The sequence below is a fragment of the Triticum aestivum genome, chromosome 7D (genome assembly GCF_018294505.1).
Source record: "Triticum aestivum cultivar Chinese Spring chromosome 7D, IWGSC CS RefSeq v2.1, whole genome shotgun sequence".
Taxonomy (NCBI): Eukaryota; Viridiplantae; Streptophyta; class Magnoliopsida; order Poales; family Poaceae; genus Triticum; species Triticum aestivum.
Genome location: NC_057814.1, coordinates 575,437,091 through 575,446,943, shown reverse-complemented (window position 1 = coordinate 575,446,943; position 9,853 = coordinate 575,437,091). Strand labels below are relative to the sequence as shown.

Here is a 9,853-nt window from a genome sequence, read left to right as displayed (position 1 = left end):
AGTGCCACCAACCGGGAACAAAGGCCCTCCTGCCTGGGCTCGCCGCACCGGCCACGTGGAGGCCCATCTGTCCCGGTTCGTGTAAGAACCGGGCCTAAAGGGCTAGGGCATTAGTAACGACCCTTTAGTCCCGGGACAAAAGGCCCTTACCAACCGGGACAGATGACCCTTTTTCTACTAGTGAGCACTTCCCACCGTGGTCACCCCCGAGATGAATGCGCGTCTCATCAGGCCTTATTCAAGAGAGGAGGTGAAAAAAGCTCTTGAGTCAATTGGAGACCTGAAAGCACCGGGACCGGATGGTATGCCTGCTGTGTTTTATAAGAAGTTCTGGGAGCTGGTGGGAATGAAGGTGCAAGAAGAGGTGTTGGGGGTGCTTAATGGTAATCCTATGCCCGAGTCATGGAATGAAACCACCATCGTCTTGATACCACAGAATAATAATCCTGAGAGGGTAACGGAGTTCAGACCGATTAGCCTTGCAACGTTCTGTACAAAGATGATCTCTAAGGTCTTAGCAAATAGATTAAAGGAAATGCTCCCAGAGATTATCTCACCGACCCAATCAGCCTTTGTCCCGGGAAGGTTGATTACCGATAATGTGTTGTTGGCTTATGAGATCAACCACTTGATGCATAAGAGGAAGCGGGGCCGTGATGGACTTGTGGCGGTCAAGCTTGACATTAGCAAAGCATATGACCGTGTTGAGTGGGAATTCTTGGAGTGCATGATGCGCAAGATGGGGTTCGGAGAGGTGTGGATTGGCACTATTATGAAGTGCGTTAGATCGGTAAAATATAGAGTGAAAGTGAATAGAAACCTCATCGATCTATTCGTGCCCGAGAGAGAGGCTGCGCCAAGGGGATTCCCTGTCCCCATATCTGTTCATCATGTGCGTTGAAGGCTTCTCAGCCCTGCTGCGACAAGCGGAGGAAGATGATATTATTCAGGGCATCCAAATCTGTAATGGGGCGCCAAAGATAAACCATCTCTTCTTTGCAGATGATTCCCTTATTGTGATGAAGGCAACTACTCAAGGTGCACCTAGACTGCAGTCTATCTTGGCTTTATACGAGTCCCAATCAGGTCAAATGATAAATAAGAATAAGTCGTCGGCAACCTTCAACAAGGGCACAACAGCAGCGGTTAAAAGTGAGGTCCTACATATCCTCGGTATCCCTCATGAGTCTCGTTGTAAAAGATATTTGGGGTTATCGATTCATGCTGGTGTTGCCCTAAGTAGGGAATTTGAGTACATCAAGCAAATGATATGGCACAGAATGCAGGGCTGGATCGAGAGGTTACTATCCAAACCGGGCAAAGAAACCTTGGTAAAATCGGTAGCCCAGGCGATCCCTACTTTCGCAATGTCATGCTTTGATCTGACAAAGAAGCTGTGCGAGGAAATTGGTACCCTAATTAATCGATATTGGTGGAGCCAGCAAGACAAGATGGACAAGTGCCATTGGATAGGTTGGGATAAACTTACAAAATCCAAGAAGGAGGGTGGCTTGGGCTTCTGAGAGCTGCACATCTTTAACCTCGTGATGTTAGCCCGACAAGGTTGGCGTCTCCTGCAGAAGCCGGATACACTTTGTGCACAAATCTTGAAGGCTCGCTACTACCCAGACTGTTCAGTACTTGATGCTGTGGCAAAGACAGAGATGTCCTATACATGGCGCAACATATTAAAGGGGATCAAGCTACTGAAGGAAGGTATTTATTTGAGGATTGGGTCTGGTGAGAATGTCAAAATCTAGGACGATCTGTGGATTCCGCGGGGAGAGACGAGGAGGCCGCGAACTCGTCGGGGCAGCGTGCAGATTGATCGAGCTAGTGATCTAATGGATCCATTCACCGAAAATTGGGATGAAGATCTAGTCAAGGAGCTGTTCTGCCAGGAGAACACAAAGGAGATATTGGCAATCCCAGTGAAGCATGGCATGGATGACCAAGTTGCATGGCACTTTGACCCAAAAGGAGTGTTCTCTGTTAAGTCTGCCTACCACTTGGGGATCAGGCTTAGGGAGACAAACAAAAACAGAGATGTGAGCCCCTGGGTACCGGCACCTGCGGAATCGCAGAAGTGAAACAGGATTTGGAACCTAAACCTCCCTCCAAAAATACGTATGTTTCTTTGGAGACTTGCGTATAACAGCCTGCCTATGCGGATGAATATTAAACGCAAGCATGTTGAGCTGGATACTAGGTGCCCGATGTGCATGCGTCTCGACAAGGATGGTGGACATCTTTAAATGCAACAAATGAAGCAAGTCTGGAGAGCCTTACTGATTGAGGACATCAGGTTGAACCTCCTGCAGTCAAACAATCACATGGCAATGTTTGATCAATTGTGGGCTCTAGATAGTGAGCGATGTGAGCTAGCGCTCATTATGTTGTGGGAGTGGTGGAATATTCGAAATAAAACTAATGCAGGGGAAAGGACTAGTACATGCGAGGAAATCTATTTTATTGGCAGGAAGCTTGTGACTGAATTTGCAGCACTAGGAAGTAAGGCTGGGGTGCAGGTAGTAACACCAGCACCTGCATCATGGAGTAGACCAGAGGAGGGATTCATCAAAATCAATTTTGATGCAACTTTTCAGGTGGCTGTGGGGCACGGGGCTTGGGGCTGTGTTGCCCGTTCGGACCAAGATGAGGTTATCTCTGCTTGTGCTAGAAAACTCGAGTTCCTTGCTTCACCACTTCAGGCAGAAGCTACTCTATGTATCAAGGCCATTGAAGCTGCTAGCGAACTAGGCTTCCATCCGGTTATTTTTGAGTCGGATTCACTGCGGCTTGTTAATGCACTGAAGATGGGCGAGTATGACAAGTCCTCCATTGGAGTCCTACTACGAGAAGCACGAAACCTCTGCTTTCCGTCCTTTGACGCATTTAATTTCAATTTTTGTAAACATTCATGTAATAGGAGCATCTACGGACGTAGCAAATATGAGCCCTTAAACGTCCATGGACACCCGGTCAGTGACCAGACGTGTCCGTTTTAAGTCCCTATTTATCCGTCCGCGGAGCCATACTCCTCATTTTTCTTCTCATATGTCCGGTCACTTGCACGTGATTGGTGGAGATGAAGAGAGAGAAATAAAAGAATGAATAAAGAAAGAGAAAAGGTGGTCTGGGGTGGGGCTGCGTCCTATGTGGCGGAATGCCCGGGCGCGCCCGGGCACGTCCGTGAGCCCTCATATCCTCCCCATATTTGAGATGGATATGAGGGTTCGTGAATAGCCCGGGCGTATAGGGATGATATGAGGGGTCCGGTTGGGTCACGTTTTTCTTCTCTCTCATGTCCGGTCACTGACCGGGCACGTTCGCAGGCGTATGAGGGATGGTTTGAGGAGTCCGGCTGTAGATGCTCTAAGGTTGCCCATAGCCTGGCTGCTTTTGGGCTCAAGGCGGGCGTGTCTAAGAGCATCTCGAGCCAAACCCCCAACAGGCCCCCTAGGCCCTTTTTTATCACCGGCGCTAAAAAACGGCCCAGTAGTGCCCCTAGAAGCCCAATTTTCGCTGGTTAGGCCCGACACTGGCGCCAACGGACCCTGGCCGAACCCGGCGCGCTGGGGGCGCCCGAGGGCGCCGGAGGAAGCGTTTTTGGCGCGAAAGCCCGGTGGGACTGCCGAGTCAGCGACCCCGGCGCATTGTCGTCCTCATCGCCTCAGTTCCCGTGGGAATCAATGCGAAGGCTGCCGCACCGGTCAGCCTCCATTGATGCCTCACGCGTGGCGCAGTGAAGGTGCCACGCCGCGTGTCCCGCCCTATCTCGCCACGCGTACACACGGCGGCCGCCCTCTCACCGCGCAAGCCCGGCTATAAAAGCCACCCTCCCTCGCCGGTGAGCACACACTCCATCGCCAGAGAAACTCTCTTCCCCTCTCACCGCCGACGCCACTCTCGACCGAGTGCGCCTTTCCTCCCCATCTCTTCCCGTCGGTGAGCATGGCCGAGCGTTACCCAGGCGACGGTGCGGCGGCTAATGGCTTCGGCCGCCATCACCTACACGAGGACGAGGCACGGCTCCTCTACGAGGCCGACTACCCGGCACCGCCGGACATGTGGGTGCCGGGCACGTGGAAGCTGAGCGCCAGCGGAGTCCCAGTGCCACCACCGCTGCCCGACGCGGTGAGATAGCACGCATCCGGTCCTCGCTGCCGGAGCAGTCGCGGAACGAGCCGAGGTACGCCCCCAACAGCTACGCGCTGTGGACGGCGTACTTCGAACGCCGCCACGCCGACCAGCTCGCCTCCTCGAACGGCGTCGAGCCCCGCGGCCGGCAGAACTCCGAGGGACAGCGCCGATGGCGGGGCGTGCCCGGCCGCACCCTCGAAGCCGTCCTCGAGTACATCGTGGCCGGCAACACGCCGCACTTGGAGTACCCGGCGCCCCCACCTTCTCGGGCCGTCGCGGCAGCTCTTGGACGCTGCGGCGAATGGAGACGGCGACCTCCTCGTCGCCGGGCTCTGGCTCCCTGTCCGGATTGCCGGCGCTCCACCCCGTCAAGCCGGAGCCACAGGAGACGCCGCTCGGGCGCCGCACCCGCGGTGGCGCCCTCATCATCAACGAGGGCAGCCGCCCCTCTCCTTCTTCTTCCCGCCTCGTCAGGCCGAAGACCGAGCCGGGGTTGCTCCCCGTGAAGAAGGAGCACGCGGACATGGCCGCCGCCGACGAGACCGCCCTCAAATGGGCGAGGGAGGACTACGTCCGCGAGCAGATGGAGCGCTAGCGCCGCGCCTTCAAGGAGATCGCCGCTCGGCGCCACGGGCGCGAGGAAGGCGGCATTGTTGCCCTCGACAGCGACGACGAGGAGGCGCCCGGGCCGTCCAACCCCCCACGCATTAGCGACGCTGGTCAGGGGTGTAGCAGGAACGGCGACGACATGCAGGACAAAGGCGATGATGACGGCGACGGCGACTATACCCGGTTCTACAGGCTCATCGGCATGTAGAAGGCGGGCGGGCGGCGCCGGCGGCATAGTGGTGCTAGGCGTAGTTGTCGTTTTTAGTTAGTTTTAAATTTATGTTTTTAGTTTTTCAGAGATATCAATGAAATTATCTAGGTTGGACGAAATTGTGTCGTGTTTGACCGATTTTCTGTTTCAAAAATCGTCATCTGGGGATGACGTGAGGGCGGTGGCTGAAAAACCTACCGCCCCGCCGGTTCGCCTCGAGACGGCCCTGTTTCAAGCCCGTGGGGGCCGAACGGTCGGAGATGCTCTAACTCGTGGTGGATGGAGCGGGTCCCGGACTTCGTTGTTGACTTGGTTGTTTTCCCAGTTAAAAAAAAGCAAGTTCTTCCGTCCCCGTACCCTTCACCCGTCGTCACCTCCACCCCTGCACACGCGCAGTCTCTCACGGGATCTCCGGCGACCACCGACCACCTCCGACCACCGCTACTCCTTCCCTCTCCTGCGATGGCGCCGCGCGCCGGCGGTCAGACCTACGGCTTCCCCATCTACTGCGCCTCCTGGCTCCCACTCGCAGACATCATCAAGCCCTCCCCATCCGCCGACGGCGACGCGGATGCGGACGCGTCCCCGGCCCTGTCCTCCCCACCCCCGCCCCCCATGGTGGCCCTTGGTGGAGGCGGAGGCGAGGGCCGGAGCGGCGTGCCCAACGCGCTGGTCGTCGCCGCCCTCGACCCCGCCGCTGCAGGGGCGCCTCCAGCGCTCTCCCCCGAGCCGGTGAGCGACCCCCGCCCCCTCGCTCTCTGATTTCACCAGATCCATACGGATCTCGGGGGAGACCTACGTGCTGATCTGCCGCTCTTGTTTTGATGATGGTGGGGTGCAGGTGTTCAGGCTGGGGACAGAGGAGCAGGTACCATACAGGATGGCCGTACACCCCCGCGGCGATGGCCTCCTCTGCGCCTTCCCCAACGGCTGCAGGTACTCGAGTCCTTGGGCATGTGACGCTGATGCTCACTTGTGCATTCGTCTGTCGTCGTGAATTTTGATCAGCTCAAAATCTCCACAATGTGTGCGATCTTTAGTGTTACCCTGTGGGTTAATGTTGTTAACCTGTGGTTCACATGGTATGTATGCTTAGAATACTTTGGTGTGAGTCCGGTACTTCGTTCGATCAGGGGTGTTGTGGATGTGGGGCTATATGGTGTAAATTCTGATTGATTCGACCAAAATATAATTAACCTATCATATCACAACATAGTGTTCAATACTTCTAGTAACATACAATGATGCCTCTTGATAACCCCATAATATGCTTGAACTGTTGGTGTAAGCACTGTGCTGGATTTTTGTTAGTATAGCTTATTTCCTGATTGTAGCTAAAACTCGGGGGCACCTGTATCTGTTCCATCTTGTCATGTTAAGTTTATTTCAGTTGTTGGGCCCATCTCATTGGCCTTATCAACGAGCATAACTGGGCTTGTTGGGGTGTTACTGTAGATGAACTGGTGGTTAATTAAGTTTTAGCTGCAAAACATACAACTTTATACTTCTTCAATCTTATTTTACTCTATAAAAAATATGCCGTTAGTCTTTTTTTACTGACTGATTTAAGCACAATTTAAGTCAGCCCGATGGTTCTGCAATTCTGAATTCTTACCATGTGTCACTTGCATAGGTTGGTGCGGTGGGAATCACCAGAAGGAGAAGATCCGCATAGCCTAGTTTTGAGATCTGACCAGGAGGCTTTAGTGAAGCTAAAGGATGTTGGTTTACAGTTGGCTGTGTCATTCAGTGGAGAGGGTTCAATACTTGCCACTGGTGGCGAGGTAAACGAAAGTATTATAGTGTTATGCATTTGCTTATCTTACCTATTATTTCCCTTTTTTGGCGCGGAGGTGGCCGCGCTTGACTCTCCAAAGCATGACATATGGTAGCTTTGACAGATCTGATAGCTGTAGGTGTTAATAGAAACAATTTCTTTTATATCTAGTGACTTTATGCAGAAAGCAATGTACCATATGGTCATTGTGAACAACAATTTGCATATTGACCATCGCACACTAACTTCTAACTTAATCTAGGAACCTAAAACGCATTTTACAACATTCACAACCATAATTAGTGTGAGCCATAGGATTAGGCAACTGAACTGACATAGATTGTTTATGTGTAGTACGGAAATGTTTGGCAACAACATAAAATTAGCGTCTCTGTAATAAGTGGACAAATGGTTGCAGTTAAGCATACGGATAAACCAACTTAAAGTTAAGCATTCCCATGATGCTCTTGTTTGTACTCCCTCCGTTCCATATTAGTTGTCAGCGACAACGAATATGCGACAACTAATATGGAACGGAGGGATTATGTTTTTATAAATTCTAGTGCTGTACATTATTTAGCTTAAAATAAATTGTCTATTGCTTCATTATCTTCTGGAAATTCTTACAAGCAAAGCAACCATTCAATGTTTTTTTACCTTCTCATTTTATATGAAGCTATTCTAGGGTTTTCTGTCATTCAGTAAAATTCCATTATAGTCATGCGCTTATGCTTTGAGGACTAGCCAATAAGTTATATGGTTGTGCTGTTTTTTTAGCCTTTTCATGGCAGTTAAAATTGTCCATATGTTATTTTAAGCATGTTAAATAAATCTCCGTGTGCTGTATAGGATGGACATTTGAGGGTCTTCAAATGGCCTGGCATGGAAACCATTATTGAAGATCCTGATGCTAAAACATCTGTTAAGGATCTTAGTTTCAGGTGAAATAGTGCCATTAACTTTCTCTTTCCAAATGGATATTTATTATTTGATACTGATGGGTTGCCTCCGTTTTGGGACATGCTTTAGTTCCGATGAGAAGTTTCTAGTTGTGAACAGGAGCAGTGGCCCATCTAGAGTGTGGGATTTAAAGTCATCTGAAGCTGTGGCTAATCTGCCAAGAGAACAAGTGAGTGATTTTTTTTGTTTGCCAATTTGCATTAGTTTATTTTCTTTGTTTAAAGTGCACTTCTGACTCGTACATTTCCAGGGAGAAATATTTGGCTTCTGCCGATTTTCTACTAAGTCTGACAATAGTCAGATTCTCTTTGTTACAGCAATGCAAGGTGACATCATGATTTGAATTCACCCTGTTATGTATGAAATATTTTGAAGTTCTCTTAAAAAATGAACGGAATTGCCTGGTAAATCTGAGACATGACAGTTAGAATACCCTGCTTCTTAGGTGATTACGGGAAAATAATATCTTGGAATACCACCTCATGGACAAGAATTGGATCAAAGAAAGTAACTCGTGATGCGATTTCAGCTTTTTCAGTCTCGCCTGATGGTACACTTCTAGCAATGTGAGTAAGGAACTATGAATTTCACATTAACATGTTCGGTGTTCTAGGTTCAAGAGACATGCGAGTCTAATTTACTTGCCTTTGCATGTCCAGTGGAACTATTGAGGGAAGCATCAGTGTTCTAGGTTCAAGAGATATGCGAGTGGTTGTAACAGTTAAAAAGGCGCATCTTGGCATTGTTACCACATTAGCGTTTTCTCAAGATTCAAGGTTAGTACCTGTGCTCTCGTTCTGCTTTAGTTGATGAATTCCACAATTGCAATCTCTCATTGTTGTTGTTCTATCATATAACAGGGCCTTGCTGTCGACTTCCTTTGACTCAACCGCAAGGGTGACATCGACTGAATCACCCAAGAGCAATGGTATGTTGGTTTCAGATCTTGAGTTATCGCTTATTGTGTACTTGCCAATTTTCTGAGTATTCTGAAAATGGCTGCATCTTTTCTGATAGGTATAAGCCTCTGGTCCATGGTACTAGCTATTATACTCGCAATTTTGGTATATTACTATATGCAGCACAAAGAAGATCTCTTAGCAATGTTGCCACAATGAAATTTTTGTTCAGCCTCTACTGATATCTCACTGCTTACCTCTGATTATCTGATCTTGTACTGGAGATAAATGTTGTATCATGTCGGAGCTAGAGCAATTTTTGTATTTAGGTGAAAGAAAAACGACTCAAAAACGTCCAGATCTTTTTTATCATGTCACGCTGGTATAAGAAGGCCATCCTCTCCTGGTTTGTAAAATTGGTGGCCATTTATGAGTTATATATAGGAGTATATATGATAACTTGTGCTATGCAATATAGCTATGGTTTATGCTATCAAAGCCATCCATTTGCCGGCTCAAAACAAGGACATCCATTGGCTCCATGATCTGTGTAGAGAAACAAACTAATTATACCCTTTGCATTTTGGTTTTCTCTCATGTTTGTTTTCGGTTCATTTCCTGTGCGCATCTTGACAGAAGCATTGTGTGGCATGGATACGATCAGCCCAAGAGTAGTATCCAATACAAGAGTAGTATCAACCAAGTGTAGTATGAAGAAAGCGCCGAATCTAATAGCCCCTATCCACCGCCACCCCGTTTTTTCCGTTTTTGTGCCTTTATATACTTCTGAAACCCTTTGTGAATTTATCATCCTAATTTTTCCACCGCCGCATACCTCTGTTTCGTGATGTTTCATGACGATCCAATCCGAAAGCCTTTTCCGCTACTCTGCCAGAGGGGGATTCTTCAATGTGGCCATTTTCATCAACTTAAGGCCATCATGATCGCTTGTGAGTAGTTTTCTTTGGGACTATGGGTCTGTAGCAGTAGCTAGATGATCCCCTCTCCCTTGCTTCTCAATACAAAGATCACATGAGCCGCTCAACATGATTGTGATTCATGATCCATCTGATGTAATCTATTAATGTGTTTGTTGGGTTGTGATCAATTGTCACTTTATGATCAGATTTATTCAACCATCTTTTTGATATTTATTTGGTTCTTTGCTGCATAATTCTTATTCATATATGCTCTTCAATCTGTTCTTTTTTCTTGGGCCCAGTTTGGGGTTTGATCTTCAAGTGGGAGTTGTGT

At 49.0% G+C, this 9,853-nt stretch overlaps 1 protein-coding gene across 1 annotated transcript; it reads left to right on the top strand.

The window, feature by feature from the left end:
• The first annotated feature begins 5,305 nt into the window (after window positions 1-5,305).
• LOC123168031 (SEC12-like protein 2) lies at window positions 5,306-9,191 on the top strand. Its single transcript, XM_044585894.1, has 10 exons — window positions 5,306-5,695; window positions 5,805-5,899; window positions 6,597-6,747; window positions 7,590-7,681; window positions 7,770-7,869; window positions 7,951-8,026; window positions 8,146-8,266; window positions 8,360-8,476; window positions 8,561-8,628; window positions 8,718-9,191. The coding sequence occupies exons 1-10, from the start codon at window positions 5,426-5,428 to the stop codon at window positions 8,816-8,818; spliced, it is 1,191 nt and encodes a 396-aa protein (XP_044441829.1). The 5' UTR covers window positions 5,306-5,425; the 3' UTR covers window positions 8,819-9,191.
• Window positions 9,192-9,853: the final 662 nt, after the last annotated feature.